Genomic DNA, 14990 nt, shown 5'->3' with positions numbered 1-14990 from the left:
TTTTTTCATTACAAAACAGAACATGACAATATCTCCCTTTCTACAATTTTTTTAAGCATGAGTTACACTTGATGTAAATGAGTTTTGTTTAGGACAATTGACATTAGAGACAACTCTTTCACTTTGATAAGTCATACTACTGTAAAATTATCTCATTATATTGGATAGATTTCAGCACGAATAGTAGTTAACCTTGATACTTAAAGAAAGATATCAAGTTTCAGTAAGATTGTTTAAAGAAGCCAATTTGCAAATTTCATTTTGAAAGAACACCTAATTCATGAAATTTTAAAAACTTTTCTTTTGGAAGATGTTGATTTGATTAAGATATACGTGCTTGTTCTTATTTGTGTGGATAGTTTAACTAGAGCTTTGAAATTGATTGTTACTATCTTCAGTACTTCTTTTGCATGGAGGAATACTATTCTTGTTGATTGAAAGTTGATCATCATTTATTAACCACATGAACGTTTTTCAGTTTGGTGGCCTTTGTAATTTTGGTTCTGTGCATGAATGAGTTTCGGTTCGGTGGCTTGTGGCATTTTAATTGACTTGATTAAGATATACATGCTTGTGCTTGTTGATGTATTCAATGAAGTATTGACCAAAATTTTTCATTACAGCAAAACACAAGAAGAAAATGGCAACAATGAAGGAGAAGGCACAATATAATGTAAGCAGATTAAATATATTTATCCACTTTCATTCGAATAATATCTATAAATATATCCTCACATTCTGTTTCAAAACTTACAGAAAATTCATTATTGCAGATGCCAAACAAAGGCAATAGTAACAGTGTATAGGGAAATGAGTCAAGAAAAGAAAGATATAGTGAAAGAAATGGGATTTGGTGCCCTGGAAAATGTCCCAGAAATGAACGTCTCTAATATCCTGTTGAAAGAATTGCTTGATCGTTTTGATGAAGAGAAAGGATGCCTGAAAACTCTCTAGGGGAAAATATACATAACTCCTCAGAAAGTAGCAGCTGCCCTCGGCATAACCAATGGAGGTAATACACTTTCCACTTATTGCTTATTTTCAGTTCATTGGTATCCAGAAAATTAAACTGACCGTTTTGGATTGATTTTTGCTATTAAAATATTGTAGGGAATCGTTTTTCTGATAAGGTTGATTACAACAACCTGAATCCAGCAGACAAGAAAATATTTGACAGTGTCAAAAATATTTCCTTTGTGACTTTGACAAGGAATGTGCTGGATATGAGGGTAGAAGGGGAGGAGAATAGGAAAAAATTCAAGAGGACTTTTGTTGTCTTCATACAAAAGTGCTTCTTGCTCCCCACAACGATAAGTGTGGCCTCCCCAATCCATAAGCCACCGATCTTTCATGTGGACAACATTCAGGAATGAGATTGGGCAAAATATGTGCCCAACTTCTTGATAAAAGGAGTTGAAAACAAGAGAAAGGGGAAGAAACAGTCTGTTGATGGCTGTGTTTTTGTGTTAATGTTGATATACTTCTACGAAACCAAGTTGCCCCGCCCGTTTGCACCTGATGCTCCCCCTGCACCGTGGGTGGCCTATTGGACAAGGCAAATGATCCTTGAACAGATTTCATCCGAAGCAACAGAACCATTGGTAAATACTCTACTAAAATTTCCCCAAAAATTTACTTTCAAATGCTTTTAAAATACTCTACTAACTAAATAAACTTTTGTTTTAGGTTATAATTAATTTATTTGTCCTACTTGCAATTGTTAGTTTGTTCATTTGAATGTTTCTGCATTAAGAAACATTTTTCTTGATGATTAAATAGTTGTCATGTACTATTCACCATATGAACATTTTTCGGTTCGGTGGAATTGCTTCATTTGTTTCACCGGATTGTTAATGTATTTTCTTGATGATTAAATAATTGAGTCCTTGTTTCTGTTTTAGGGACTTCTGTACAGAAAGTAAAAAAATAAAGAAAAAACAAAAACAAGTAACTTGGACAAGAAAGAAAAAAGAAAGAAAATGAAAAAGAAAATTGTCGAGACGGATTCTTCTTTGGAAGAGGAAAGACTTTCCGAATCTGAATCCGAAAGCCAGTAAGTTTAATTTTCATATTGATTTCATTTAATTTGTATTTGCTTAAATTTGTTCTTATGTGCTTGTTCTTATGTATTGCAGAGAAGAAGAAATAAAAAAAAACTGGAACAAAGAAAAGAAAACAACAACCGAAGGTGGTTAAAAAAAAAACCAAAAAAACAAAGCCTGTGCCGATAGATTCAGAGAGCACAAGCGAATCTGAAAGCCAGTAAGTATTGTGTAATTTCTGTGAGACGTTTTCTTGATTGCATATGTATCACCTTTTCTTCAGCAAATGAATTAATTTCGGTTCGGTGAGCTTCTAATTTTCGTTTTAGCACTTTAATTTAGTTCGGTTCGGTGGTGTCTGTCAATTTGGTTGACTTCATTGTTAGTGTCTTGTCTCTGGTATAAATTCGATGTGTTTGTCTGTATTCCAGAGAAAATGAAATCAAGAAAACACCCGTAATAAAAAGAAAACAACCGCAAATGGTGGCAAAAACACAAGCCCAATCTGAGAAGAAGTAAGTTTCTCGAATCATATTTTCTTTTATTGATACTTACATATTAGGTTCCTTGATGCTTATTTTATGAACTTTCATAACTGAACAAGCAAAAGACAATGCTGCGGAAAGAAGAAAACGAGCATTGGAGACGATAAGAGAAAAGAGATAAAAAAAAAAAAAGAAATGATGGAGCTCAGTCAACAAACATTGCTCCGGATCAGTTTGACTCTCCAAAGGCACAAAATGAATTCTCTCAAACGTAAGATTCAGTTTATTATTCCCGAGTTCTTTTTTTTTCTTTGCTTAATTTTGCTACAAACTTTTCTAATTCCTCTAGATTCAATTACTAATATTTATTTATCTTGCTTAGAGTGCCGACTGTAAATCTGGATAGCGAGCAACTCTTACAGACTCAAGGAAGCTTTACACCTTCTGTAAATGCCGCGAGCAATACCAGGTAAATTGGTTCACTGCATATTGTACTTTCGGTTCGGTGGTTACCCAAAAATGAATTTAATGTGTTTCTAGACCTCTGCTTTTAATCTTGATTTCTAATTTTAATTTGTTATCTTTTTTTTAGGAAAAATACCTCAGAAAGCCCGTTCAAATATTTTAGAAAAAAGAAAATCTTCCCAAGAAAGACTTTTAAAACTCCACCAATGTAAGTTAAAAATATTTATGTTACTCTTTTAGATTTAGTTAATAATTTTTGTTTAATTAATCACAAGGAAAATGTGTTTAAATATCACTAGAGCTACACCTGATTCTGAGCTACAAATCGTTGAATTTCAACAAGAAACTCGTTCTCAACCTTTGGAAGTGTGAGTTTTTCAATGTGCAAATTCCTATTTTTTAAAACAAATTCTAATTATTCAACATTAACTTTATCCTTGTTTACATTCCTTAGATCTCCTCTTGCATTGTCTCTTCCAAGTTCAGTTCAGGAAGAGTTGATCAGGGATGACTTCATCTATGTCTCTCCACAAAAGGAAACACAACAAACTTCTAATAATGAGTAAGTTAATAAATATTTATTCACCACATGAATCTTGTTCAATGTTTACTGCTTATACATGGTTTAATTATGGTTCAGTTGAAACCAGAAATGAATTCAATGTGTTCTTATTTTTGGACTCTCTTCTGTTATTACAGCTACCCTCCAGAACTCGAAAAACAGGGTGTTACAGTGTCTTTTACGAGTTCTGTAATTGAAGACTTATTCAAAGATGACTATGTCTATGAAGTTTCTAATGAAGAGTAAGTTTCACATAAAAATTCTTTTTATTAATTTTAATGGTATAGGATAATAATTCTGGGTTATTATTGAACTGTTTTCTATTTAATGCAATAGTCCTGCCAACGAACAACAGCAACAATCCCAAGAACCTCCAGTAGGACAACAATCAGAAAAAGAAGCACCTGTTAATGTGTAAGCAAAAAATTCTTTAATATCACTTTTGTTTAATATAATTTCGGTTCACTATAAGTTTGGATTTAGGTTCACTATTAGTTTGGATTTCAGTTCACTATAATGATTAATGTCATTTTTGTTAAATATCATTGTTAAATATGATAATAGTTTGGGATAATTATAGAAATGTTTATTGTTTAATACAGCAAACCTCTGGAACAGCAACAACAGCCCTGTGAAGAACCAACAGCACAACAATCCGAACAAGAAAGACCTGTTGATTGTAAGTTTTACTGCTTATATAAACACCGATAATGTTTACTGCTTATACATGGTTTAATTATGGTTCAGTTAAAACCAGAAAATGAATTCAATGTGTTGTTGTCTTTGGACTCTCTTCTGTTTCTTATAGCTGCCCTCCAGAACCCAAAAAGCAGGGTGTTACGGGGTCTCTTACAAGTTCTATTATTGAAGAGTTTTTCAAAGATGACGATGTCTATGAAATTTCTGATGAAGAACAATCCCAAGAACCTCTGGTGGCAAGGCAATCAGAACAAGAAACTTTAATCTTGTCATCATTTGAAAGGTATGTTACTTGCTTTTCTTTAATATCATTTTTGTTTAATATCATTTCGGTTCATTGTAGGTTTTGAATTAGGTTCACTATTTGTTTGAATTTCAGTTCACTATAATGATTAATATCATTTTTGTTTAATATCTTTGTTAAATATCTATCATCTTGCAGTGCTGCTCAACCTAGGGAAAGGGAAGATGAAAGGCCTTCCTTTAACTTTGGGATAAGTCCACCAGCATCTCAACCAAGTCAGCCATTTGAATCGAGTGTTTCACAGCTTAAAATCCTAAAAGAGGCGGTGGTAGATGCTGGAGTGACAGCAGCATTAAAGTTTGCTGAAGCAACAACTTCAGAGCCATCCTTACCAACTACTGAAGTTTACAAAACCCCAGAGAAAAAGATAAAAATCACGAACGAGTTGATTGAAAAGTGTTATCATTGGATGACACATGCGAAACAGACAAAAGATGGTAGCAATGAATATGAGCCAATATTTGTCTTGAAACATGAGGCACTTTACGAGGGGTTAAGAGAATATTTTATGTCTCTAATGCCCAAAGAACACGTGCATGGCTCGGTAATTCTTTGCTAGTTGCAATAACGTTAATGATTTTTCTAAACACTATTATATAGTATATCTCATAAATTTTCATCCTGTAGGTGGTTAGTATACACAGCATGATTCTCAACCAAATAAAAGTTCGGCGGTATCAGGAACAAATATACATTGTACCGCTGGATATTGTGGTAAGCTAAATTTCTTATTCACTGCTGATTACTTTTCGGTTCGGTGGGAATGTTAATATTGATTCACCTGATTTTTATGCATTTTGTTGAGTTCTTTTGCATGAAGAAAACTTTTCTCTTGATGATTGAATGTTTTTCACATTTTATTTAGCATATGAATTGTGTTGGGTTCGGTGGAAATGTGATTTAACTGATATTCATTTTGCAGAATTTTATGTTGGGAACACATGGTGAGTCCTACACTGATAAGAGGACAAACAAGGCCTACAGGTTTGATATTGAGCAATATGCCCACCACCGCCAGTTTCTTGACAAAAGGAAACTTGCATCGCATCTATTTGTAAGTTGTAATTTCTAAAAATTCTTTGATAATTCTCTTGTTTGCTATTGTTTCGACTGAAATATTCTATAATTTTCCCAAACTTCAGCTATTTGTGCCAATTTGTAACAGAGCCCATTGGTGATTGTGGATTGCTGATGTCAACAAAAAAAAATTCTATGTGCTTGACCCTATCAATAAGCTGCCAGAAAATATACCTGATTCAAGGAAGAAACTGAACAAATTTGTTGTAAGTTATTTTATTGTAAATTATTCAAACTATTCAGTACATGAAATGAGTTCGGTTGAGTGTTGTTGATTTATTTTTTTCAATTTTTGCATACCTTTCAAGGATTAATAATTTCTCAGATGAGGGTTTATGCTGGGGCGGAACCCTTAATGGAGGATGGACTTGGAGTAGAAGCAGAGTATATCCAATAAAATGTTCAACAAAAAATCAAAAGCAAGAGGAGATATAAATATAGAGCTTGGACACAAGTAAGTACTTTCTAAATTTATAAACTTCTTTCTTTTCTGATTTCAGTTGGGTTCATTTCTTATGTAACTAATTACTTTCAATTGAAATGTAGGGAGAGATTGATAGCTTCAGATACCAATATGGTCCCATATTCTGTTGCATGAAATGAACAAAATTAGAGACCAAGTGATTTGAGAATCTGAAGCAATAAGACTCCCGAAGTCATTTGCTGCCCTCTCCAGCCCTTATTATAAATTCACATATGGGGATTTAGATAGTAAATACATATACTATGATTGGCTGTTTGTAATTAACAATATTTTGTTTAACTTGTTTAAAAAGCAAAAAATGCTTACTTCAAATGTATATATGTGAATATTAATCTAAATATTAATGTTAATATTTATATTTGATTCAAGATAAATTGCTCATCTGAGATGTTAATTTATATATCTGTTGGAACTGTCTGGCTGCTATTTTATTTCAGGTTCTCAATGATTGCAATCATTGTATTTACCAATACATTACGAACTCTAAAAGAACACAGTGAATCAAAATTAATACAATGGGCAAACTGAAAGTTAGAAACACACTGAACCCCTAAACCCTAAACCCTAAAGACTAAAACCAGAACTCTGAACACTGAACCTTGAACCCATAAACCCTAAAACCCTAAAACTCTAAACCCTAAAACCCTAAACCCTAAACCCTTGAACCCTGAACCCCTAAACCCTAAACCCTAAACTCCTAAAACCCTAAAACCCTAACCCATAAAACCCTAAACCCTAAATCCTGAACCCTGAACCCCTAAACCATAAACCCCTAACCCTAAACCCTAAACCTTCAACCCTGAACCCCGAACACGATGAACAGAAATTAATATACTGGGCGAACCGAAAGTTGGAAACACAATGAACCCCTAAACCCTGAACCCTGAACCCTGAACCACTAAATCCTAAACCCTAAACACTAAACCCAGAACCCTGAACATTAAACCCTAAACCCATAAACCTTAAACCCCTAAAACCCTAAAACCTTAACCCTAAATCCTAAACCCTGAACCCTTAAACCCTGAACCCTGAACCCCTAAACCCTAAACCCTGAACCCTGAACCCTAAACCCTAAACACTAAACCCTAAAACCCTAAACCCTGAAAATCCGTCCAAGAAAGAGTTTTAAAGCTCCACCAATGTAAGTTAAAAATAATTATGTTACTCTTTTAGATTTTTTTAATAATTTTATTTAATTAATCACACGAAAAATGTAACTAGCACTACACCAGATTCCTGTTTCTCAAAACAAATTCTAATTATTCAACTTAGAAATTAATACACTAGACGAATAAAAAAAACTGCATATATCAATATGAAATTTCACAAAAAAAGTGACTATTCATTAAAGACTAACAACAGTCATAAATTAACCCTGCTATAACCATGGTGAACCGAAATTTGCTCATGGGTGAACAAAAATTTACATTAATAAAAACTAAAACTTGTACAATCTTCTCTTGGATAATTCATATCTGGTGCATTGTAAAGAGTGGAGCTTGACTGAATCGATGATCCGAAGTCTAAAAGGTTCAACTACAAAAGACATAATTAATTGTATATTAGCAAAATGAACAATTGAATTTTTAACTAATAAAAAACAAGTCAATTTTACCTCGCTTGGAGCTGTCTTTTTCTTTTTCTTCATGAAATTTGAGATATTTTTTTCCAGGTTTGATCCAAGTCTGTTCTTGGGGTGACCTCTTGTTTTGACGTGTAGTGGGCTTTGAAGGTCATTCACATTGTTTAATGTCGCTTCTTCGTGGGTTAACAAACTTTTTCCTTTGCTTCTCTCTTGATATTCTTCTATCTTCACCATGACCTTGTCAAATGCTCGGATGCAAATTCACATATATTGTGCGACCGAAACACAAATTTGTCAAATTTCTTACTTTTTGGCTCCAGTAGAGGTTCATCTTGGCTGCTATTGATGTGTGTATGCCTCCCTGAATTGAGCTTGAACTTTCCTGAACTTCTCATGGGTATATACATGTTGAAACTGTGCCTCTATTGCTGATTTTGTTGCGCACGGTATCACGGTGTGAAAATTTACAGCATCAAATTCTCTCTCTGCTTGCTCTCTACTTGCTAGGCAATTGTCGTATTGCTTTACGAATTGTCTCAAGGAGCTATTCCGTGTGATGAACTTGTTGAAAAATGAATGCATTCTCTCACTCCTTTGTGTGCTTCTCATCCCAGCCCAAAAGTGGTGATCCAAGTAAACTGGAATCCATATATGTCGATCCTCGTACAACTCTGCAAACCAAACCAAACCAAACCCATAAGGTCTGGTAAACCGAAAACAGTGCATGCTTTGGGAAAAAAATATATGAGCATAAAAATAATTCGAATTGAAATCTGAATTACCTGAAAGCCACTTGTTGCCTTCGAGGCCATACTTTCTAAGGATATCAATCCAGTTTCTGTCAAATGCTTTTTTTGTGTACGAGTTCCAAACAACATGGCTCATCTCTTGTTCGATTTCGTTGTGTCCCTTGTAGCCATTTAATTTGCTTGGGATCTTCTTCATAATGTGCCAGATGCACCAGCGATGAATTGTTGTTGGCATGCACAGCTTAATTGCCCTTTGAATCAATGCGCATTGATCAGTAAGAATACCTTTTGGTGCCTTCCCTCCCATGCAATGTAGCCAACACTCAAATAGCCATTTAAATGATTGGATGTCCTCATTTTTCATCAGCGCGCATCCAAGAAGTGTCGACTGGCCGTAGTGATTCACGCCCACAAAAGAACCTAAAACCAAATTGTACCTGCATAAATAACAAGCACACGGTGGTGAACCGAAATATATACACTCACTGAACATAAAAAATATATATGAAAGAACCGAATACCTGTTTGTTTTATAGGTGGTGTCAAATGAAACCACGTCTCTGAAATAATCAAATGCAGCCCTGCTTCTTGCATCAGCCCAAAATGCATGTTTAATGCAGTGATCGCCTTCAAGGTTGAGTTCAAAGAAGAAATTTTGGTTTTTCTCTTTCATTCTTACTAGGTACTTCCCAAATTCTTTGGCATCATCTTCTTCGAAAATATTCTGTACTTTCCTTGTGATGTTAATTCCTAACATCTTTTTCTATAAAACCTAGTTCACGGTGGCTACCAGCTACTGCCACAAATGATTGGTAAGTTTTGCTCGGTCTGATTCTGGCTTCCTCGTGGGTTTCAATGGTGCGACGCACGAACATGCTAAGCTCCCTGTGTTGTTTGAGCATCTCAGCCTGGTCTGGACAACAAGGATGTGAGTGATTCAAAACAACTTTGAAAATTGTCCAAACACCAACATTCTTCATTATGTGTACATAAATTCTGGCCGGACAATTCAACCCAGCCGAAGGGTTTGTCTTCAAAGTTGGAGATATCTTTGATTTCCACCTCCCCTCTCTGGTACATACAATTAGTTGATTCTTAATCTTGTCTCCGTCCCGAGTTGTGTTCCTTATTTTGGTAAAAAAAACGGGCAAGTTTGGAATAATGTTTGTAGAACTTTCCAGTTTCTTCTAGTGCCTTGAAAATCATTCCCACCTTTAGGACAAATTTTTCATCCACAACACAGCTGATCTGTATGGTGAACCGAAATCTTAATTATGGTGAACCAAAATCTTAATTACGGTGAAACAATTATATAGTGCTTGGGGAACAAAACAGAATATATTCGTCTAATTTTTTTTAGACTCCTTTCTGCATACCGAACCGAACACATGCACATTGTGAAAGCAAATCTTTAGTACTTACCGAATTGAAAAGTTACTCACAGTTACTCACAGTTACATATTATCAATTCAATTCAATTCAATTCAGATATAGATCACATCAGTCCATTCAATTCACTTCAAATAAAATTAGCAATTTCATTCCATTGAATTCGATTCAAAATTCAATAATCCAAACCTCATCAAATTGATGCGTTCCAGAAGAATTATCCAAATTGCACTCATTCAACTGATTTGAAGTTGATTCATTCATTGTTTCAATTCAGAATTGCAGATTGAAGAAGAAAAAGAAGAAGAAGATGAACGACGAAGTTAATTACGTTGAAGTCAATCCAGATCCATAATGCAGAGAAAAAAATGCGAATAAAGGAGAACAACGAATTTAATTACATTGAAGAAGAAGAAGAAGAAGAAGAAGAAGGTGGTTTACGTTATATGGAAAGGTTTAGGTTGAGAAAGGTTGATCACGCAAAATAAGAATTACGTTATATACATTATATGAGGCGCATGTAAAACAAACAAGTATGTGGATAGAAAAAAATGCGTAAAGTGAAAAGTACTTGGATACCATCCATATAATTTTTACATAGATGTAGAACTTTTCCGTTAATAAATACCATAATGTCAAACCAAATTAGATTGGTCTAATTTATTTACATAAACGTCAAATTTAAATTTCATTTTATATATAATAAATTATTAGCTAATAACAAGTTTTTAAATAAATATCCAATCTGCAATGGCTTGATTCTTTATTCGTCGGTTTGGGATACTGCGGAAAAAAATATTACAATAATACCAAAAAGGAAAAAAAAATTAATAAATACGAGGATGTTTGTTATGTTATGTACCTGCACTCTCCAGCATTGGTTCGGGGTTCTGATCTGAACACTGATTCTCAGTACCCTTTGGAATCCCCTTTCACAAAACCAAGACTTCGACAGATACTACGTTGTGTTCACACACCATGAAGAACATCTTCTCTAAGAAACCATCTCCCAAAGGTTCCTCCTCTTCCTTTTTCTTTCAAATAAAACATTTCTGAATTATTTCTCATCATTGCTTGTCCCGTCAATTATTGGATGTTTGTTTCAATTGAAATTCTTCTTAATTTACAATGCCCTTGATTTATTGACCTCAAATACTTTTTTTTCTCATGTTCCATTGGTGTTTTTTTGTTTTGTTTTTTTGTTCCAGAGGTTCTTAGGGAGAGTAAACGAGAAATGGCAAATGCTACTAGAGGTAATGCAATTGATGCAGTTTTCAGTTCATAACTGCTATTAAAGGTGTTCTTGTTAAGGTTGCCAATTTTACATATTTATGTGTTTTTCTTGATTATAATCCACAGGTATAGAGAAGGAAATTAGTGCATTGCAATTGGAAGTAAGTTTCTAATCAAACTCTTTTAAGGATTGAATTTGAATATCCTATTATTCTTCAAGTTTTGAGTGTTATGTTCTGATGTGGTTGCTTTTCTATATTTTTAGGAAAAGAAGCTTGTTGCTGAGATAAAGAGAACTGCTAAGACAGGAAATGAGGTACATAACTAACCGAACAAAGATCTTTGAAAGCGACTTTGTTTCTAAAGTGTGCAAGTAAAGGGGTATTCGGTAATCGGTATTCACCTTTGATTTGATTTGATGGAAAGCTATTGATTTGCCAGAATTTAGCTGCTGGAATTTTCAATAGAATTATCTGACATTAGTTCGAATCTTTGAGTGGCTGGTATTCACTCTTTTAAGCTATCAAATCACGCTCCTTGATGTATTGTTTTACTCTAGTTTAAAGTATATCATGAATTTAAACCTATAAACTTTAAGGTTGTGTTTAGTAAGTGTCTCAAGATAGATATTACGGGACAGAAGATAGGGATAAGATAGAAAAGTTATGTCTTTGTCACTATTCTATTGTCTCTAGTTTTTGGATGGATAGAATATCAATCAAATTTTGTACTTGTACACTAATGCATTTTGCCTATTTCTAAATCTATTTCCGTCTCCAAATAAGTTTGTCTCTCCAAATATCTCTATAATCATGTATTAAGATAGTTACTAAATAGGGCCCGATGGTGGATATTATGCGCCTTCAATTGTTTATCTTAGAGGCGGACTTGCTTTCGTTGTGTTTTTCTAACTATGATATGCGTTGATCATAGTTTTGTTTTCTGCATTCAGACTTGATCATCTGTTACCATGATATGTTGTTGATATACTGCACGTGGGTTTTTGATATTTCCCTTACACATCATGCATTTTTTTCAGGCTGCAACTAAAATTCTAGCGCGGCAGTTGATCAGGCTTAGGCAACAAATAGCTAATCTTCAAGGTAGTCGAGCTCAGATGAGGGGCATAGCAACTCACACACAGGTATGCCTGAGTTGTTTAACTGTTGTCTCTATGGTCTCTTGTTTTTCGTACTTGCGAGTGAGCATGAACGAAAGATAGATGATTTGTGGTCGTTGCTACATTTTTTGTTTCTTACACAGGCGATGCATGCTCAGTCTTCCATTGCTGTTGGCATGAAAGGTGCCACTAAGGCAATGGCAGCTATGAATAAGGTAACATGTTTTTATCTTTATAATTTAGTTATATCCCAAAATTTCTCTTTTCATAGAGAGACTCGAAAGTTCTTTGTTTGTATGAAAGTCTCGCATGATTTTTGGCAAATGTTATTATGTATTTTGACTTGACAATGACATTGAATCAAGGCATTGACCGCTTGATGTGCTAGTGTTTACCAGGTTGGCATTTATGGGTTATTACTTATTATCAGGCTTGTGAGAGTGAGAGAGTTTAGTTTCCATTGAATGGTCAATTTATTGAAATTTTTTGTTTTTTCAAAGGCTTGTGAGGAATCTCTTTTTGTTATTGGAGTCCATGAAGTAGTTTCTGCATAATTTATTTTAACCGTCTTCACCTGTGCTAAATTCGAGAATCTTGTTTACAGCAAATGGCACCTGCAAAGCAGGCCAAAACTATACAGGAGTTCCAGAAACAATCAGCACAAATGGATATGACCGTGAGATTATGTTTGATTTTAGAATATTTTAAAGTTGGTACAGATCATTGTTACTTAAGTTTCCATGGATCACGGACTATTATGGTGTATTTTATATGCCCAGACTGAAATGATGTCGGATGCCATAGATGAAGCCTTGGATGATGATGAAGCTGAAGACGAGACTGAAGAGCTGACAAATCAGGTACTGCATTTGGTTTATAGTCTAGTGTATAAGGTTTAGAACTAAAGTAATGATTGTGCATTCGCAAAGTGAGCAATTAGTCCGAATAAGGCAGAAATTCAAGATTTGGTTATTTTGAGGTACCAGGGCTTTTGAAATTACAAAAAGGATTTGATGGAAATTTCAATTGACTTTTCGAACAGGTGCTTGATGAAATTGGCGTTGACGTCGCCTCACAGGTTGGAATCGTTTTCAATAATCTCTACACTGTTATCATTTGTTTCAATGCTTTTGCTCAATCTAATTGATTTGTCTTCACTTTGAACTTTTCCAGTTATCAGCAGCCCCCAAAGGGAGAATCAAATCAAAGAATACCGAAAATGTTGGCAGGTATTTATGATCGAATTTCCTTTTCATCAATAGTTTATCAGCTTTCCTTCGTTCTAAATTTCTTTTTTGAGTAAAAGAAGATTGGATTCCTTTATGTAAATTATATTTGCTGCAGGAAACTGGGAATGCCATCTAACATTAATTTTTCATCAATTTTCTTTCTCTACTATGTTAAAACTTTAGATGTTTGATTTTTATGTTCAGATTATTTGACCTTGGAAATTTGATGCATTTTCAGCTCTGGCATTGATGAACTTGAGGAACGTTTGGCCGCTCTTAGAAACCCATAATATTTTGTTCAAAGATTATGATTCCCATTAAACTCAGTTGTAAATTCTTTCCATAACTCCTTCAATGTAATGGAATGGATTCTAAGCTGAGATAGAGAATATATACCATAGTACTTGTAATTGGGGATGGAAAGAACATTAAATCACAGAACATCATAACTAAGTTTGATGCTATCTGTAAATGCAACTACGCAAAACTACTAAGTTGTTGTATGTTCTGGGTGATAAAAAAATGACGTCCCCATTTATGTTGAGATGCATTACAATTTCAGCTCTTTATTTTTATTTTATTTTTTATCACACCTTACCAAAAGCATCAGCATGTGTTGATTCTTGAAGCCTCGGCTTCATATCTTGTTCATACATTTTAAGTATTCATGTAGAACTATAGATTGATCATTAAACATCAAGCAAAAAAATCAGCACATAAACCAACCCAAAGGTGGTCCTTAAAGATAGTTTTTTGAAAACTAGTGCTTTTACGTTCATTTAGAGGAAGAACTATGCTACGTGTACACCAAAATCAGCTCCTAGTATAAAATACATGCTGGAATATAAATACACATTGAAAATATAAATTAAATCACACATGTATTTATACACAAATATATTGGTCGCTAATTTTAATAGTTGATTTTAGTACACGAATAACATTTTTGTTAGAGGAAATAAGTGAGTAACCGAGCCAGAAAATCTCTCTCTAGTCTCTACATCCATAGATTGCAAATGTGAGTCGAATGTACGCGCCTTTCTTGACAAGAAATGTATAAGAATGTAAAAGATCATGACACTGAATTTTCTAGTTTGAAACCAAATGCAAGCTTCTCAATAAATTCAATTTCTCAAAGGGTAGGTGGTAATAAACATTATATAGACAGTGTTGGACCTCATGTCAACCGACAATAACACTGTATGATCATCATATCTTGCTACAACTCAGTTTCATCTAGTATATATAATAATAATAATAAAATATTTTTATATAACAAGAATCTTGTTGGGTGAGTCGAATGTACGCGCCTTTCTTGACAAGAAATGTATAAGAATGTAAAAGATCATGACACTGAATTTTCTAGTTTGAAACCAAATGCAAGCTTCTCAATAAATTCAATTTCTCAAAGGGTAGGTGGTAATAAACATTATATAGACAGTGTTGGACCTCATGTCAACCGACAATAACACTGTATGATCATCATATCTTGCTACAACTCAGTTTCATCTAGTATATATAATAATAATAATAAAATATTTTTATATAACAAGAATCTTGTTGGATT

The 14990-nt window shown here is 34.1% G+C and overlaps 2 protein-coding genes across 2 annotated transcripts; one reads left to right on the top strand and one right to left on the bottom strand.

Moving 5' to 3' along the window:
• On the bottom strand, positions 8043 to 9125 carry LOC107626938 (protein FAR-RED IMPAIRED RESPONSE 1-like). The gene is made up of 3 exons (XM_016329822.1): positions 8974 to 9125; positions 8486 to 8889; positions 8043 to 8374 (listed from the first exon to the last, which is right to left on the bottom strand). The coding sequence occupies exons 1-3, from the start codon at positions 9123 to 9125 to the stop codon at positions 8043 to 8045; spliced, it is 888 nt and encodes a 295-aa protein (XP_016185308.1).
• LOC107625016 (vacuolar protein sorting-associated protein 2 homolog 3) lies at positions 10619 to 14003 on the top strand. Its single transcript, XM_016327527.2, has 11 exons — positions 10619 to 10856; positions 11050 to 11094; positions 11201 to 11235; positions 11340 to 11390; positions 12114 to 12218; positions 12338 to 12409; positions 12799 to 12870; positions 12974 to 13054; positions 13237 to 13272; positions 13368 to 13423; positions 13662 to 14003. Exons 1-11 carry the CDS (start codon positions 10820 to 10822, stop codon positions 13711 to 13713), a joined length of 642 nt encoding a protein of 213 aa, XP_016183013.1. The 5' UTR covers positions 10619 to 10819; the 3' UTR covers positions 13714 to 14003.

This window comes from Arachis ipaensis, chromosome B02 (genome assembly GCF_000816755.2).
Source record: "Arachis ipaensis cultivar K30076 chromosome B02, Araip1.1, whole genome shotgun sequence".
NCBI classification, from domain to species: domain Eukaryota; kingdom Viridiplantae; phylum Streptophyta; class Magnoliopsida; order Fabales; family Fabaceae; genus Arachis; species Arachis ipaensis.
The sequence above is the reverse complement of the archived record's forward strand: the minus strand, read 5'-3'. Positions and strand labels throughout refer to the sequence as shown.

What these genes read in the sequence shown, in the direction of transcription:
- LOC107625016 (XM_016327527.2), top strand. Translation starts at nt 10,820, where the DNA reads ATGAAGAACATCTTCTCTAAGAAACCATCTCCCAAAG. An exon ending in GCATAGCAACTCACACACAG is followed by an intron (nt 12,219 to 12,337) that starts GTATGCCTGAGT and finishes TTTCTTACACAG; the next exon opens with GCGATGCATGCTCAGTCTTC. An exon ending in AATACCGAAAATGTTGGCAG is followed by an intron (nt 13,424 to 13,661) that starts GTATTTATGATC and finishes ATGCATTTTCAG; the next exon opens with CTCTGGCATTGATGAACTTG.
- LOC107626938 (XM_016329822.1), bottom strand. Translation starts at nt 9,125, where the DNA reads ATGAAAGAGAAAAACCAAAATTTCTTCTTTGAACTCAACCTTGAAGGC. An exon ending in ACCACCTATAAAACAAACAG is followed by an intron (nt 8,890 to 8,973) that starts GTATTCGGTTCT and finishes TTATTTATGCAG; the next exon opens with GTACAATTTGGTTTTAGGTT. An exon ending in AGGCAACAAGTGGCTTTCAG is followed by an intron (nt 8,375 to 8,485) that starts GTAATTCAGATT and finishes TTTGGTTTGCAG; the next exon opens with AGTTGTACGAGGATCGACAT.